The 18,996-nt window shown below is 33.6% G+C and overlaps 1 protein-coding gene across 7 annotated transcripts in view; it reads right to left on the bottom strand.

Annotated features, from left to right (window-relative positions):
• Nucleotides 1-18,996, bottom strand: part of PIBF1 (progesterone immunomodulatory binding factor 1) — a 149,634-nt gene that overhangs the window by 97,498 nt on the left and 33,140 nt on the right. For all 7 annotated transcript variants that reach the window (XR_005658172.1, XR_005658171.1, XM_039886833.1 and 4 more), the window contains exon 10: nt 8,757-8,855. Coding sequence is in view for 5 of the 7 variants with exons in the window: in XM_039886833.1 (XP_039742767.1) it covers nt 8,757-8,855 (99 nt within the window). In the remaining 2 variants the exon portion in view is untranslated. The remainder of the gene's footprint in view (nt 1-8,756; nt 8,856-18,996) is intronic.

Below are 18,996 nucleotides of genomic sequence, written 5' to 3'. Positions count from 1 at the left end.
AGAAATTAGAATCAACTTGTCATGGGCTTAACTTTAGTGCCAGAGAGACCTTTCTTGACTATCATGGTAAATCCTGCTCAGGCCACTATTCTTCCTTACACAACCTAGTTCATAGCAATTCTCAAAATATATAATTATAACATAATTATATATCTGTTATATATCTGTTTGTTTATTTTGTCTCCCTCAACTGACTCTTAGCAGGGGTGCACTCCAGTTTGTTTCCTGGTGTATATCAGCACCCAGCACAGTGACTGCCACATGGTAGGTACCGATAATTATTTGTTGATTAAATAAAGGGGAAAGGAGGTGAGGGAGAAAAGATAGTTGCAAATCACCAGCTTTCCTGTTTGAGTGCCTGGGCAAATGGTGACCTCAGTCAGAATGCCAAACTATGAGAGGAAGAACAGGTCTGGGCAAGAGGATTAACTGAGTGGGGAGAGAAGCAGCGACCGACTAAGACGTACTGTACACAATTACAACATGACACCAGTCAAAAAGTAATGAGAAGCTAATCCAGGATGATTGCAATAGGAGTGAAGAATATTTTAGGCTAGAATGCATAAAATTTGACAAGTGATTATACAGAGGAACAATGGGGCAGGATTGTTATATTCTGAAGATTCAAACAGAAATAGCTTAAAAATGAGGTACAACTGATAGAAGTCAGTTGAAGCAACTTTTTGTTTTGGTAGAGGTGAATGTGGGAGGAAACAAAGTTTGTTGCAGAAATACTGAGTTTAAAGTTCCAGGAAGACATCCAGATAAAAATGTCAATAGGGTAGCTTTGGAAATCTCAGTTTATAAGACATAAGAAAAGGTGTGGCTTGAGTTGAAGAACATTGTTAGCCATTTTCTAAAGTAACAGTGGAAGCTGTGTAGAAGAAGTGTTCCCAGGAAGAAGATAGACAGACAGACAGACAGACAGACAGACACATACATACATACATACATACATACATACATACATACATACATACATACACACACACATACATACATACAGGACCAAATGTCATGAAAACAAAATAGAAAAGAAAAATTGAAGAACTGGTTCAGATTGAAAGAGACTGAAGAGGCATGATTAGTAAAAGCAATGCATGATTCTAGACTGGATCTTGTGTCAGAAGAAAAACTGTTATAAAAAGACATTATTGGGATGAATGACAAAAATGGGTAATAGTACTGCTATCGATGTTGTCCTATGTTTTAAAATGCACTATTATATAAGAGAATATTTTTATTCCTAAAAAATAAACTGTTAAGAGGTAAAAGTATATAGTACAGTCAATCGACTAAACTGTTCGGAGGAAAATAATATGTGTGGTGGGAGGGAGAGAAAGAATAAAACAAATGTAGCAAAATGTTTAAAAGGGGGTGATATTAGGTAAAAGATACAGAAGTTCTTTGCATCATTCTTGTAGCTTTTTCAAATAATGGAATTATTTGAAATAAGTTAAAAAAGACTAGGGACCAAGATAGAATGCTGGAACACAGCCTTGATTTTACAAGGTAAAAAGTAGACTGTTCCCTTGAGAGTGACACATTCAGAGTTATTCAGGATTGAGGGGAGAAGAGGTTTATGTCAGTAGGTATGGAGAGAGCGTTTCTCTACACCAACTGTTCTATTTACACACAAAATATGCACTACATATGCTGATAATTCTAGTCCATTTCTATATGTCAAATTGCTGTGTGTGTGTGTGTGTGTGCATACTCTGACTTGCTGCACAAAAAATATTCTCGATATGTTCTTTTGAGATGGAGGAGAATATGTATATCACTTTAGAACAATACCACTTATGACCAATTATAAGCAATAAATTATCCATGAATAGTTAAAGGACTCCATGGGCCACTGTTCTTGGTGGGACAAGAAATTTCAGATCAGACTAATACCTAATAAAGAAAAAGGAAGAGAGATGAGAGGTGGCATAAAATAAAATCTATACACTGTGCTCTGAATATGGGAGTTTCTTATTAGTTCCTTTCAGAGCCTGATGTCTAGAATGAAAAGGAAAAGATATTTTTCACCTCAGCAATAAGTTTTTTAAGGCTTTCATAGACACTGTATTACTACTAATTCCAAAGCCTTTACTGAGGAAAGGAATAGAATCACTTATGGTAATTTAGGAAGTAATGAGCATAGCTTGAGATAGGATCCTATACAAGTGAACAAACATGTGTCAGATGGAGCAGCAGCTTAAAAGCCAAGAGAAAATTTTAGAATGTGGGGCTAGATTATTCAATATAAAAAAAGCAAAGCTATAGGAAAATAGAACATTGCAAGGAATAAGAGAAAGCAAGTAACACAGAAAAGATAATTTTATAAACTCTAGAAAATCATTAGCGTGGCCCACTGAGAGTATTTTGTAAATTATCAAACAAAAAAAAAATCAGATACTAAAAAAGTTCACCTAAAAATTACGAATTTATTGTATATTCTTTCTTTCATGAAGTATGATAAGACAAAAGAGTAACTTAATATAGGATTGGGAATTAGAAGATTTCTGCATTCACATAACAATTATGATGTGATTACTTTATGTAACCATGAAATACAAAAAAAAGTGAATAAAATTATCACAGTTAAGAAGAACAAAGTTTAAGTACAATATAACTTTTATTTCAAATCTCGACATCCTTTATTCTATTATGTTTATTTTGCAAATGATACAAATATTGACTTGCCTGCTGAAGAAGCCAGTAGCAGATTAAAAGACCGATAAACAAAGATAAAACAATATTAAGAGTATGAGAAAAGGTAGAATAAAGCCACGTTAAAACCATTCTAATCTTGGGGATAAAGTACTGAATGGAAATTCAAGGCAAGTTGGCTTCTATATCAAGCTTTAAACTAACCCGGTATGACATAAAAACTACTGACTCTACTCACCTTTTATTGCTGTCGTCTATAAGTACAAATGAAGACAAAATCCTACTATTATAATCAGAAAAGTTGTAGGGACTGAAAACATATTTCAACTAATAATAATTTAAAATTACTTACAGACTGAAAACTATTCCAAATATTTCAAAATATGAAATATATATTTTAAAATAGTTAAGATAACTGAAAAAATATTAAAATTCCAGATTATAAGCTTAGTTTAGATTCATACATAGGTCTCTCATGTAGGCTCCCACAGATGTAACAGTGTATTCAACTGATTCTACTATTCGCACTGACCGAGTTTAAAAATTTCCCCCTTTTCACGGAAAGAATATTCAGAATGTATACAGAGATTCAAAGCAACAGAACATGAGGCAATAACTGTTCATGTTCATGAAAGTTTAGTATTTGTTACTAGATAAATTATTGAGTTTTAAATGGGACATATGTGGGCCTTTTAGATTCCTTAGAAAAGTCAATTCTTTTGTAGAAAATTAAAGTCCTGGAGTAAAAAGTATTTTTTATTCATGTTTAAAAGTGGCATATTACTTACTTACATTTCTCTTTATAATAACATAGGTTCTTTAATCATTAAATGAGGCATTTGATAAAGAAAAACTTTTAACATAAATGAAAAAGTTGAGGCTAATTATACCCGATGAGGGAACTGTATAGGCATGTCTGAGGCTTAACTTAAGCACAATCCATGCAAAAATTCAAACGCATTTGTTTATTCCAATCTTGATATCAAGGAAGCAGAATTACATATTTAAATATTAAAAATTCAACCTCTGAAAAATAAAAATATTTTTTTTTCTTAGCTTTCACTATATTCAAAAGTACATGTGATAGTCCCCAAATATATATGAGTTCAAAACTTTCTAGGCCATTTACACTCAAAAGAATTTCAATGGATATTCTGAAAATACAGTGTCCTGTCCTTTTCAAGTAGTCCTAATAAACACTGAGTTTTTATTTTGAAAAAAACAACAACAACAAAAAAACCACAGGAAAAGTGAACTGCAGAGATTTAAAAAATAATATTCAAAAATAGCTTGGGTTCACCATTCCTTCTGCATGGTAACTTAACCATTGTATTAACTCTTTTGAGCTGTTGTCAGGATCAACAGGAACTTCAACGTCATCAAGCTACCCAGCTGATGCTTCAGTCTTTACAAGCACATTCCTACTGAATGCTTGAGCAGCTAATGCCTAACCACTTCTACTCATGGAGAACATACTAGATGCTAAGGCATTCAGAAAAGCTCCATTAGAAAGTTTACCCTCACTCTTTCCTGTAGTGTTTACCCAGTGATCCCAATTCTACTACTTTGACCGAGAGAGAAAACCAGCTCGTTCATATAAGAATCCTTTAAATATCTGTAGATTCTTATAATTTAGCACTATTAGGACATTTCCACAGTTTTGGTCATTTTCCTTTTTAAGACCTTGGGTTTAAAGCTTGGGTGTCTAAATCTCAGTGTGATTCTATAGATAAAGTAATCACCAACCACATCCTAGATATAACTTCTATTACTGTAGGATAATATCTCCATATTGAAATCTTCCAAGATCTTTTTGCATTTCAATTCTAAATATTTATTTTTCACATTTCAATTCAATTATATTAATAACGAATGTTTTCTGGGCCCAAGTGTATGATCATATTTATTCATTAAATTTCATTGAGGTCATTAATTCTGCCTAGAAAGATTTATCTAGATCCTCGTTCTGTAATTCAATGTTATTTTTCTGTTTTATAAGCTGTTTTCAAGTATACCCAAATCGCTGACAAAAATGTAGAAATACAGTATTAAATATAATACCACAAAGCATTACTGGAGGTCATTATAAACCCACCTCTTGATTATTAATGATTCTCTAAAACATTTGGGTAGAGGCCTTCAACAGTTACTAGTACATTTACCTAAACTTGAATTGTGCCCATATATTTTCCATCTTGTTTAGAATATCATGGAAAGTCTTGGCAAATCACTTGTACACTAACTTCATTTCTATGTTTTACCAGCGTAATATCCCTATTTAAAAATGGAAATGTAGTCTGCTTTGATTTATTCTTAGAGAATCTATCCTAACTCCAGGCCAAACATGCTTTCTCCAATAGCAATCTTAAAAACCACTAGGAGCATGGGTGCTTAATGAGTATCATCTAAGAAATGCACTTATATTTTCACATCTAAGCCTGAAAACAACCTGGAAAGGTTGGAACTGTCACAAGTTTCAATATATTTCCATATATTTAAAAAATTCTATATCCAACATCTGTCCTCCAGCTACCTAATTTCCTGTTCCACAAGCAATAAGTGTTTCTATATACAAAAGCAAATACACACAAATATAAAATACACATGTATGTCTTGTATTGTTCTTAATTCATATACAAATGACAGCATGATATATACATAGACTAGGTGCAAAAAACTGGTACACATACATGGTCATGCTGTCACATACATATGATTCTGTTACTTTGCCTTTTTTCACCCAACAACATATCTTAAAGACTTTTCCTCATCAAGATATAGAGCTGCTTCATTCCTTTTGCATACTTACATATTTTATTCTATAACTGTATCCATGTACTAGAACTTATCGAGTTACTGCCTCAATGTCAATGGACTTCTGGTATGTTTTCAATCTTTCATAATAACCACCCATGCTATAAAGAGTAAGTTGTCATATATGTCATTTTGTACCTAGCAAGAATATCTGTAGGATAATGTAATAGAAGTGAAATTCCTGGGTCAAGAGCAATGTGCATTTGTACTTTTGACTGGTTATTAAATTACTCTTCATAGAGGTTGTACCAATTTAAAATCCCACTAACAATGTATGAGATTGCCTGTGTTTTCATACTGATGAAAACAGTGTATTAACAATCTTTCAGCTTTTGCAGAAAAATCGCTATAGTTTTAACCATAATCTAATTTTCACTTATTATTGATTTGTAGGAGGGTCTTCCTACAAATCAGTCACATGACTGATAAGATTTGCAAATATTTTTCCCCAAATTGCATGTCTTTTCACTTTCTTTATGGTAGTAATGCCACACCAACATTTTTTATTTGTAGGTAGCCAACTTTATTAATTCTTACTTTTACAGTTTCTGAGTTTAAAAAGTGTGAGGTATGAATCCAAAGTTTCTTCACCTAGCTGGTTGTCCCAGCAACCTGATAAAATTGTTTTTTCTTATTCAGAAATCCACTTATTTAATTTTTTTCCAAACGAACCAGAGTTTTAATATGTCTGGTTAAAAATCTTGCTGTAAGATGAATAAGGTCTGAAGATCTAATGTATAACATGGTGACTATAGTTGATAACACTATTGTTTAATTGCATTTTCTAACAGAGTAAAGCTTAAATGTTCTCACACACAAGAAAAGATAAACATATGAGGTAATAGATGTGTTAATTAACTCAGTGTAGGGGAGATCATTTCACCATGTGTACATATATCAAATCATAATGTTGTCCACTTTCAACATGTTACATTTTTCTCAATTATACCGTACAAGAGCTGGGGGAATAAAAAATAGTCCTAAAAAATTCAAGAACCCACAGCATCAGTAAACAGTTTAAATGCCCACTGGTCTGAGAAATGCCATGGCATCTCCTCCAAAATAAAGGATAAAAATTGCCTCCATAAAGAAAGAAGGCCAACGATGCCTGGCTGCAGTAATGGGTACCTGAAACACATTCCTATCTCTCTCTACACACAGGGATCGGGCACAGCGGACAATGAGTATTCCTGGAAGCCACCACTTAATCCAAATGCATCCCTAATTCACTTTCCCTTACTAGGATCCCAAAAGGCCTGTGCTCCACCGACACCATCCAACGAAAGAAGAAAATAGAATGTAGTCTTAAAAAAAACAATCTTGCTAGAATTTTTAATTGGATCCGATGAAATGTATGGTTTAATTTCAGAAAACTGATGTTTTCATTAAAAAAATTAGTTCTCTACCTATGCCATTCTCAAAAATAAACTTGGGATGAATGAAAAGTATAATGTGAAAAAGAGAACTACAAAATTCATAATGGAAGAGTAAAGGTATAAGAACAGGCACAAGAATAGCCATAGCAATTCTGAAAAAGAACTTTAGAGTTAATTTTTCAAGTTTCAATAGAAAGTTAAAAAATTTTCTGACAAAAATTGTACTGAATTTATAGATTAATTAAGGAAAAACTAAATTGTGAGGACACCTGGAATCCTACTTTTTTGGGGACATCAAGAATCCTACTTTTTTGAAGTCGTTTAGCAACATTATAACTGTAAGCAGGGGGCTGTTCCCCATCATGTCAACATTATAGCTGAAAAAATAGGTAACTACCTTTAGCTGTTTTAAGCATTTTGTTAAAGCCCACACTTACTTTGAGTTTTAGATCGCCATATATTATTCTCATTCATTTGTTCAAGAAATGCTTAGTCCTATAATGTCCTTTAAAGGTGTGAGCCTTAACTCTATTTGCTGCTCAGAGGTTATTTCTAGTGTGTCTAGAAATACTTTCTTTTTCTCTTTCTTAATCTTGATTTTAAAACTACCATAAGTATTTAAGGTAGGCTGAAAATCGGGCTCTGAATAAGCAAGGTTTTACTATCGCTTCAAGGAATTAAGAATAAAGTTCCTCTCATCTAGCAGTTTAAAAATGAGCTGTTCCAGTTTATTCAATATTCTAGTGGAAATGATTTGGAAAGATACCAACTTTTGAGTAGCAAAAATTCAGTTAGTAAAGGTTAATAAAAGAAATAATTGAACGAATTATTTTATAATAATAATAGCAAACATTTTATAGTCTTAGCAAACATTTGTATAGTACTACCTATGTGCAAGACACTGTTCTATGTACTTTAAAACATTAAATGATTGAATTCTCAGTAATTCAGAAGATATTTTTAGATACTAAGTTATCCCCTTTTCTTTAGGATAAATATGTCTTTGGACGAATAGGATATGAAGGATTTTAGTTGTCAAAAATTTAGAAGATTGCAGAGCTTAGTATAAATATAAAGTAGACAATTTTAAGGTCAGATTTACTATCCTCTTCTCTCCAAATTCACGAAAACATACCAAAGCTAGCAAGTTATGAAGTTCTGCCTGGTTTACTAGCTAAAATCTTATGCTTTCTTGTAAAGCCTGTTAGTTTGTTCATAAATATTATTCTAGAGCCATTACTAAACATATCACACTCAAAACAATATTAACAAAAAGCCAAGTAAATCTTTAGTGGAAATCATATAGATTTAAAAATAGAAGGTTTATAAATAATAAAAGATAATTTAAAGATAGGTTGTAAGAGCACTGCCATAAAAAGTTGATTTATAAGTTTATTTTACATTAAGATCTTTGGAAACATTTTCACATTATAGGGAAGATTTCTTTGATATTATATTTATTGAAATTCTTCCATAAGTCAAGTTTATAAAGTTGATGTGCACTCAGAAGTACAAAAATTTGGGCCATTCTAAAAGATTTTGACACTCTAAAGGATTAACAATAGTTTAATTATATAAAGACTTGCCTTAATTTTTAGTTTCATGTATTGCTTAAATCAAATTAATATGCGAATGTTCCTTTAACAATTAAAAGACCCATTGAGCTGATTTTCAAAGTTTACTGGTATATGAAAGGTATATGGAAACTATATGTACTATCATAGCAACTTAATTGCTCTCTATCATGTTTCAATGTATGAAATAAATACACATTACAAAAATAATGCATGTATATTATACTGCAATTGAAATGAAAATTACACTTTATTAAAAATATATTTTCTAAAAGATAAAGTAATAAGAACAAAAATTGAAGAGTTTTAACATTTCTATTTTCAGGACGCTTACCTGTCTAAGAGCTGATTATGTTTTTCTAAAGCATCCTTTTCAGCCATCACTGCCCGGTCCTTTTCAGCCACAGCATTATCCCTTGCTTCTCGGAGATTTCTAATATTTAAATATACATTCAGTTATTCCAAATACATAAGTATCCATCTTTTAAAGATTCATAAATGAACTTGCTTGGAGTTGGACTATCTGTCAATCTTAAGAACCCCTTAGAGGATGACGACCCAAACTGTATATTATATAAATATGCCTGGCTTGGAGAGTTTCTGTAGCGGCATGCAGCAGAGTAGAAGCAAAGAAGGTCTACCTCTAAATGTCACGTTACCTTTCTCCATGACTTGTCTTCACATGGGTTGAAGGGAGGCTAAACAGTAACTTTTTAGTACCACAATCTAATGAGGCAGGTAATTACTCACATATTATCCATAAGAAAAGTAAGGTTTTGAGATATTAATAAAGTTCTATAAAATGTTTTAAGTGAGGTTTTGAGATATTAATAAAGTTCTATAAAATGTTTTAGTACCACAATCTAATGAGGCAGGTAATTACTCACATATTATCCATAAGAAAAGTAAGGTTTTGAGATATTAATAAAGTTCTATAAAATGTTTTAAGTGAAAGATATAATTTAGATATCACAAGTATTGAAATGAAAATGAAGTTTGGGATAAGAACAAAAGAACAGAAGTGACAGATCTTGGGATCTCACCTGTAGAGAAAGGGAAGAGAGGGCAACACAGAAGAGCTGACAGAAGAAAGCAGAAGGGACAAAGTACATGAAGTCCTGATGCGATGACAAACAGATTAAGTGGAAGTAGCTGTACGAGCAAGATGGAAGACTCGAGATGGGTGCCGGAGAGTGATTTGGAGGTAGAACAGTACTTATTTCAGCAAAGAGAATTTTAATTGATAAGCAGATCCAGAGTGTGACCATTGAAGTAGCTAACTGGAGCTGAGACGGTCGATATTCATGTAAGGCTCAAGGAAGTATGAGGCCAGGGTATTAGAGTCATATAAGTCATCCACTTACAGCACTGACGACAGCAGAAATTGAAACTGACAGAAAGATATATTTAATGACAGTTAAGGGGAATGTCCAAAAGGTGAAAGGTAACAACAATTGCATAATTAGTAGATGAGAGCCAGATATGAGCCTTCGAAGATCAAATATGTTTTTTAATCAAAGTGGAAGTGTTGATAAAGAAAAATACCAACAGTATGCTTCTGTTAGAGAGTCGATCTTATCAAAAATCTTTTTCTCCAACAGACTTATAACATAGAGTACAATGTAAATAATTTTGCTCACTTAATCCCTATAAATCCCTAATGTTGTATTTTCTAACCTATTTTATAGCTGAGTAAACTGAATTTTAAAGAGCTTAAATACCTAGCCCCAAGTCACATGGCCTAAGTGTTAAAGCCACAATTTGAGCCCAGCTATGTCTTACTCCAAAGAGTGTTTTTTTTTTTAAACATAACAAAACATCGGATCACCCTATCCCCCACAAAAATCTGGATTGGACATTGAAATTTGTTTTTTTTTTATTTATGGAGAATGTCAGTACGAAGTAGTGAACACCCACAGAGTTTGAACAAATCTATCTAATAACTGTTGGACAGACATGCTAAGTGGTCATACTTGCTGTGCTGGTGCTCAATATCATCTTATGCATGGTGTGAAAGATGCAACAAATTTAAAATTTAAAACATGTCAACCAAGAGAGATTCATCAGTGAAATAGTTTATAAGCCAGAAATAAAATAATTTCAAAAGAAATGGAGTATAGATAACTCTTATTAAAAAGAAAATAACTTTTGTATACTATTACTTAAGTGGAAGTGTATTTTACGCTAGAGATCACAAAATGGCATGTCATTTTCTGCTATCATCCTGATTACAATGCCCTTCAAAAATTTTCTATTATCAAACCAACTGAAACATGAAAATTTACTTTTATTTTCTCCACAGAATAAATTCTCAAAGTATATTAAACATTTATATATTTTCCATTCCTAGATGATCTATATATTTTAGTCAGTAAATCATTACAAATTGGTTGCAATTTTCATTTCTCAAATATAACCTCATTATATGTTATTTCAGTAGTAAAATTCCAAGTAGATTTTATTTATAGTACTAATCATGAATACTTGGTAGATGGAGAAACTTCAGTTCCTAACTGTATTTCCTTTCCTGAAATAATGGGCCTTAGGAAGAAAAGTAAGTCACAGGGAATGAAATAAAACTCAGACTAAACTAACATTAGGTCTTACGAGAAGGGGTATGCCACAATCTATACCATCCAGCTAACTATAATTAGTGCTCTATGAAGGCATAAACAAAATTGTATGGCTAAAAAGAGGAGGAGCTGATTACTTTTAATGGGAGGAACAGAGGTGAGGTGAAGGGAAGACATGGAAGTTGGACCTAGAAGGACAAATAAAGGCAATTCAAAAAGAGAAAACTGAAATGAAAGGGAGGAAGTGCTAAAAGGCCAGGCTTCTACCAATAGGTCCTCACAGGTGTCTGCTGGTAAGATTTCTGTGTAAACCCATACTTCTTATCAGGTACCATACCTTCCAAAGCCTCACCCACAACCTGTATACTTCAATAAGAAGCAGCATAATTCCTTGTAACATAGAGATATAGATAAATTATCAATTGACTTTTAATGTTTCAAGTTAAGTCTGAGATAGATAAACTGACCTATTCTTTCATTTACAAAATAGTGATATCAAACAGAATGCTCACCATGTGTTAGGCACTATTCTAGGCACTTTATGTATAATAACTTTTATTATTTATTAAAAAAACATTGTTATAACATATAATAACTTAATCTTCACAAAAACCCCACAGAGTGTAGGCTGTATCATTACCTCCATTTTACAAAAGAAAAGACTGAAACACAGAGAAGTATTTGCCTAAGGTCACACAGCAAGTAAGCTATGGAGCCTAAATATGAACCTGAAGTGTCTGGTTCTAGAGTCATGCTCTTCATCATACTATAGTGCTGCCTCTCCTAAGATTCCCTTTGTTTCACAGAAGTTTTCTCCTTGGGAAATCCTGTCATTATGAGATTTATATTATATAACCATCTCATAGCACAAACAAATGTTAAATCAAAAATAGGCCTTGAAAGAACTGTGAATATATTATATACTTGTTCTTATAGCCCATGGCTCTTTCGAACTTAGACTAGTTTGATAAACCACCAGATGTACTGTATTCCAGCCACGGATAAAACCCTCACTGCCATATAACTAATAAATTATCCATTTTTAAGTGTTAAATGCCTTAGAAAATACAACCAAATACAATTAAAGAATAGCAGGAATTCAAATGTTCTTCAAAAGGCAAACCTGAAAAACTGATACACACTAGCATGCACAACCAAAAAATCTAAAGTTTTAAAAGTCCAAACTGAATATATATCATCAAATGTAATTATATATAATCAACACATCAATATAATCTATATATGTAATCAAATATATAATCAACATAATTATAACAACAGAATATGTTGAAAGCTGGCCATCTGTTATAACGAGGGCTTTAAAATATAAAAGTTCAAGTATTTCATTCTTAAAAATGCTTTTAGGAAGCTAACACATGATTCCAAAAGTATTTTTCATGATTCTTTCATGTCGTTTCCTACAAACTCCATTCCCCCATATGCACATACTTATATCTCTCATCCATCCTACATTTGTGTGTGGGAAGTGAATTGAGGGGAAAGATGGCAGAAAATGGAGAAGAAACCTTATCAATCCTATGTAAAATGCAAAAGGAAAGTGAGTATGCTAGTATTATAACTAATGTCCAAATAATGTACTTTTCAACTTGAGACACTTTTTACAGTGAAAGAGGGCACCCTCAATAATCATGTCAAACAGGCAGAAACCAGAACTTTCATGGACAAACTGGGAAATACTGTTGTTGAGATGATAACATTCAAACAAGAAACTTAAAAGAGTTAAGTTCTTAATTATTTCTCTAAAAAGCATTTTAATATTATAATAAAATGGAGGTTTTTCATATGCAATCTAGTATATTTGTACAGAGATGACTTCATACATCTAAGTTTATCCAGAAGTTATCTCAAAACCAAAGCCTGAAAACTTCAGTACAACACACATAACAGACTTCTGTTGTTATGCATCTTCTCACTATTAGAAGATAAATTTCACAGTACCAGTATGCCAAATCTAAATTTACACTTGAAAAGTGGTAAGAAAAATGTAGAAGAATGAGAAAAACTTTAGGAACCACTGAAATTCTAACAGGAACAAATCAAAGTTTGGCAATGGAAAGAGACTGTCTTAACCTGAATAAACATCACTAATGCCTCAGAATTTGAAATTTACTGAGAATAAACAGTGAAAAAAATATGACTGTCAGAAGAGCTTGGGGGTACAACTAAGCAACCCATTCTTCTCTTTCTGCCTCCATGTAAAATATTTTTGGTTAATAAAAGTGAATATATTTTTTCCAGTTTGAATAAAAAGGAATTGAAACAGGCTGTTTATATGACAAGCTTATTTATAGGGAAAGCATCTGAATTAATCACTCTACCCTCAAATTTTTTTTTTTGGATAAAATACTAAACTGGTCATTTCCATATCTGATGCTTTTTTGTTTTTAAGGTGCCATAAACTAGAAGGGTTACAAGAGGATTATCTGCTGTTATATAATCAACAATTGATAATTTTTCCTTTAATGAACTTAGATAGTTGAAAAGTGAATGAATAGGACATAAACAACAAAGTGGAGATTTTATTTAACATAATTTCTTGGGGGGAAGTTACGTATTTTAAGAGTAGAAACTTTCTGAGATTACTATTGACTGAACATGCCACACTTTCCTATCCTTTCATTTTAGTTGGTGCAAAAGCAGATTTTTTTTTTTTTATTTTATAGATGTAGAAACTGTGGCCAAAAAGTAAATAAATATCTAATCCAAATCATAGTTTAAAAATGCAAAACACTTGTTTTAAATCCATTAATGTGCTGAGGTTTGAAAGGAGCTGACAGAATAAAATATAATACATTAAAATAAAAGTAGGTGAATCTGGTGGACGGTTAACTGAGAGACTACTATGTCAGTCACCACGCTTGGTCCTAATCAAATCCATCTTATTCTAAATCTGTATAGGTTTTCATCTAAACCAATAGTCACCTGATTTCTCAAAAGTAGGACCAATTTATTATTTCATTCAACAAATATTTATTGAGCACTTACTACGTACCAGACATTGGTACACAGAATCCAGTACTGAACAAGATATAAAAATCCCTACTCACATGGAAATTATAATTCTAGTAGAAAGGAAATCAAAAGTATGTTAGTAGGTCCTAAGTGCTCCGGAGAAAAATAAGGCAAAAAAGGGGCTAGTGGGCAGCAGGCATGAGGGGGAGGTGGGAGATCAAGTTTTAAATGGGGGGGGTCAGGAAAAACATCAGAGAGCAGGTGACATCTGATGACTTATCGAAAGTGAGGAGACAGGGCTCTTCAGGAGAAGAAGGTTAAGCAGTGGGACCAGTGCCTAGACTAGAGTAGTAAAATAAGGGTGAGGTAGTTGGGGGCAGATCGTGTGGTATCATGGTGCATTATAACCATCTGTACTTTTACTGAACGAGATGGGGAGCCTTTTTATTTGAGCGGAGGAGTGATTTAGTTTGATGTACCATTAAGAGAAACTGTGTGGAGAACAGACTGGTAAGGGCAGGGAGAGAAGCTGTGGGACAACTTAAGAGGCTCTTGCAGTAATTAAGGTAAGAGATAATGGTAGCTTGAACCAAGATAGTATCTGTGAGATGGCAAGAGATCATAAATTTTGAAGATACAACCAAAAGGATATGCTGATAAATAGAATATGGAATGTGAAAAAGAGAAGAGGCTGAACATGACTTCAAGGTTTTTGGTCTAAGCAAGTAGAACAGAGTTGTCTTTAACTGAGCTGAGTCAGACTGAAGTGAAGGCAGAGCTGGGTTGCAGGGACAGAAGTTCGCTTCTGGACTTATTAAAATTAAGATGCTTATTAGAGAACCAAGCGGAAATGCCACGGAGGCAGTTGCAAAAGATGTCCAGGAGATAAGCAGGACCAGTCAAGTCAGTAGACTCTCTAGTCAGTACAGAAATGGGAAAAGTCAAAGTGTGGTCTCCTGGAAACCAGTTAAAAAATGGGAAGGATCAACTGTATTAAATATTGCTCATAGGTCAAGTAAGATCAGAACTGAGGACCTGACCACCAGATTTTTGGCAACATCAAGTTCTCTGGGGGCTTATAAGACCAGCTTTGTTGGAGCAGTAGTGGGGGAAGCTTGAAGCAAAATTTTAAAAATGGGGGGTAAAGAATGAACATATACAACTCTTTGCAGGAATATGGGCAAAGAGGAGCAAAGAAATGGGGCAGTATCTAGAGGGGGAAGTGGAAATTTTAAAAAGGCTTTTAAAGATGGGAGAAACAATGTGTTTATACATAACTGGGAATTATCTGGCAGAAAGGGGGAAACTGCCAAAACAGGAGACAAAGGGGAGGATGCTGGAGCTGTGTCCTTGAGCAGGGGAGCGGGAAGGGACTCCAGCTACGACTGAGTATCTGAGCCGTAGGAGAGCAGGGGGTCCTGTCAAAAGATTATACCATTTTATAGAAAAATAAAGGCCTCTTTACTAATTTTTAAAGTGACAAATGCTTTTATAAAGTTCTGATGATCCACTTTCAGCCCTCAAGTATGAAGCGGGGTTTTTTAAACTCCTTTAAGAGAACTTCTAAATAATTTTTAATAAATTGACGTCAAATTAGTTTTGATAAGAGACCTTTAGTCAAATTTCACAGCCTTGACCATTCAAATGGGAGTCTGCACTGCATTGTACAGTCAGATGTATCTGTAATCAAAGGCAAATCACATCCTTCTCAGTTTCCTCATTTGTATAATGGGGATATTAATACCTACAACTTGATAAAATGTCCCATCTAATTCTTTCTACAACGCATGTTAAGGGTTGAATACCATACTGGATGTATAACTGGTATTCAAAAAATAGTAGAAAGTCTAAATTAAAAATACGAAGGTATTCATTTAGAGAATGATTAGGCAATACTTCCCCAGATTTCTTACTGTATAAAAACATGATAATATTTGTAAGAGTGCTCTGGGGAAATGAGAAGACTGCCGAAGGGGCTTCAGTAGCTCAAGGCCCCTCTGGCACTCCGAGGGCTGAGGGGAGTAAGATCTGGGGCACAGGGGAGAATAAACTATGTAATCTCAGACAAGTACTTCTGGGCTTTGTCAGATCTGCCATATCTGTAAAAGATCAAAAATTGACTATCTTCCTTTCTAAATCTCGTCTGCAACTCTTGAGTTAACAGCCATGCCTGACCATCCACGTCTCTGAAACTAGTGAAGTAGAACAGCTGGAGTCATTCCTGGTATCCCCTTCCTGTCAGTCCCCAACCAGGTCTTGCCAATTTTACTACCGAAATAGTCTTTAAACTCAGCTTTTATTCTCTTTCCATTTCTTATTTTCACTTAAACTTTCCAGTTGTCTCCTAACCAATCTCTGTGCCTCCATGCCTTTTTCAACTACAATGCACCCACACTGTAACTACAATTACAAAAAGTACATCATGTTGCTTTCTATTATAAAACCCCACTGACAACAGGGCCTTTTAACATCTGACCCTATCCTACTGTACCAGCCTCCCTCATCACCCTACGAACTAGACAATACGGGTAAATCCAAGTTCTTACATAACCTGAACTCACTTTGCTTCATATCTGGAATACCCTATAAACCTTGAAATACTCAAATATTATTAATTAAGCAGTGAACACATGTGGTAATCACTTATAGACATAAAGAATATAGTTAACAAAAGATAGCTAACAAAATTTCATTTACAATTATTTGAGAAGATATTGAGTTAAAAGTTCAGAGTAATCTAACTGAAAAAACGAAGTATTCTTAAATTTTTCCATAAAACAACTTAAAAATTTATACAGATATCTGATATGAACAAAAGTTTGTTTGAGCACTAATGAGGACATACACTTTTCAGATGATGAATGGAGCCTCTGTACACTAGTTCCAACTCACCTACTGTAATGCATTACAATACTCAGCTAATCATTGTAAATAAACTTAGGTTCACGATTCAAAGCTGTGTAACATCACTCTAAATTTCTACACAAATTTCAAGTTATGTCATTAAAGTCTCTCCTTGAGTACTTTTGGAAGATGATGAACTGTGGTCAAGATTATTTTTATTGAAATGGTGGGAAAATAAAATAACTAAAGCAATACTAATCGTTACACTTAAAAGCATATTTTTGATCTCCTTTTCCCTACTGCCTTCCCCCTTTAAATAACTGTAAAGCAATCTGAGTTTCCATATTCTGTGCAGCGTAAGGATGATGAACACCTCTAACAAATGCGTCCCTACCTTTTTTATAGCATCACTATGAGAACAGTTCTTTCTGTGTTTATAAGAATGAGATTACCTTACGTAAAGGTAGTTTTACTTTTTTTTGGAAAAAAAATAAGCACCTGAATTTCTCTACCCTTTATTATCTCACAGTATTAATTAGGATTCTTTAATACTAAAGAATAATTATATATTTGTAATAGTGCCTTTTAATGATGATAAACAACTCCATAATGTTATAAGTTGAATTTTATATAATGCTCATTTTACTTAAATTGTCAACACAATGAATAAAAGAATTAAGTATTGCACATAGGCAAAAGGTATCAAAATAACTACCACTTATATATATATATATATATATGCAATTTTATAATTTATAATGTACTTTGCACAGATATTCTTTCATTTAAATCTTACAGGTCACTCTTTGAAACAGTATTATTAGTTCATTTTATGTAAGAGGAAATTAAACATCAGTGATATTAAGTGACATATTCATTCAGCTAATAAAGTGGTAGAGCCGGTATTTAAGTTTAGTCTTTTGCTCTAAACCTCCTTCATGATATACTCGCGGTTCAAGGAATAATGCTTTTCCTTTGGATGTATGAGAGGGTCTGTATAGTTCAGTCACATAATACCTACTAAGCAAAAAGTTATTTATAAAACAAATCTCAACACTAGAGTTTCATTCCTCATTTCCCACAGCTCCAAATGGCATTGTAAAGCAACGATAAAGTACAGAAAAAGACAAGAAACCTAACTCACAGATTGAGCCAAAGCATACACAAACGTTATAATTTCAACGACAGTAGTCCTTCCTTATCTGTGGTTTCAGTTACCCAGTCAACTGCAGTCTGAAAACATTAAATGAAAAATTCCAGAAATAAACAATTCATACGCTTTAAATTGTACGCCTTTCTGAGTAGCATGATGACATCTTGTGCTGTCCTGCTTCATCCTGCAGGGACATGAACCATTGCTTTGTGCAGTGTCTACATGCTGCACGTGCTCCCCTGCCTGTTAGTCACCCAGTTACTTACCAGATCCACTACTGTGGAAATGTAGCGCTGGTGTTCAAGAAACCCTTTTGTTTAACAATGGCCGCAAAGGGCAAGAGTAGTGATGCCGGCAATGTAGATACACCAAAGCAAAGCTGTCAAATGCTTCCTTTAAGTGAAAAGGAATGTACGTATAGGAATAAACATAGTATATAGAGGGTTTGGTACAATCCACAGTTTCAGGCATCACTGGTGGTCATGCATATTATCCTCCTGTGGATAAGGGGAGACTACTACACAGTATTTTTAATGTACCCAAGTTCACAAGTTCCTTCTTTGCTTATCTCTGTATTTTCTCAAGTCTTTATTTCTTCTACTCTCTTTCTCTTCCCTCTCAATCCCTTAAAACTTTACAAACTACTGGTATGACTGACTGCACGGGCAGAAACCAATACGGATGGCATGAGTTTCATCTCTCTTTTCTACATTTGAGAGAAAATAAAAGGCACTTTCTTACCATCCCCCCAAATATAGAAAGCAAACCAAATTTCTCTAATCTTATTTAACTTTCTGCTAAAAATGTTTATTAGGGGAGAGGTAAAGAGACTAAGCACAAATATGCAAGTGTAAATACTTCATCTATTCACTTCATGTTGTAACAGCACACCTTGATAAAATATAAGTACATGACACAATTATACACCTAAGTTCAAAGTAAGTGATTAATCTGTCCAGACATAAAAATATCTAAAAATGTAAACTTTTGTTTTCTGAATCTTCTGTTTTACAACATGGAATACTAAGATC

This window comes from Pteropus medius, unplaced genomic scaffold (assembly GCF_902729225.1).
Source record: "Pteropus medius unplaced genomic scaffold, Ma_sr-lr_union100, whole genome shotgun sequence".
NCBI classification, from domain to species: Eukaryota; Metazoa; Chordata; class Mammalia; order Chiroptera; family Pteropodidae; genus Pteropus; species Pteropus medius.
The sequence above is the reverse complement of the archived record's forward strand: the minus strand, read 5'-3'. Positions and strand labels throughout refer to the sequence as shown.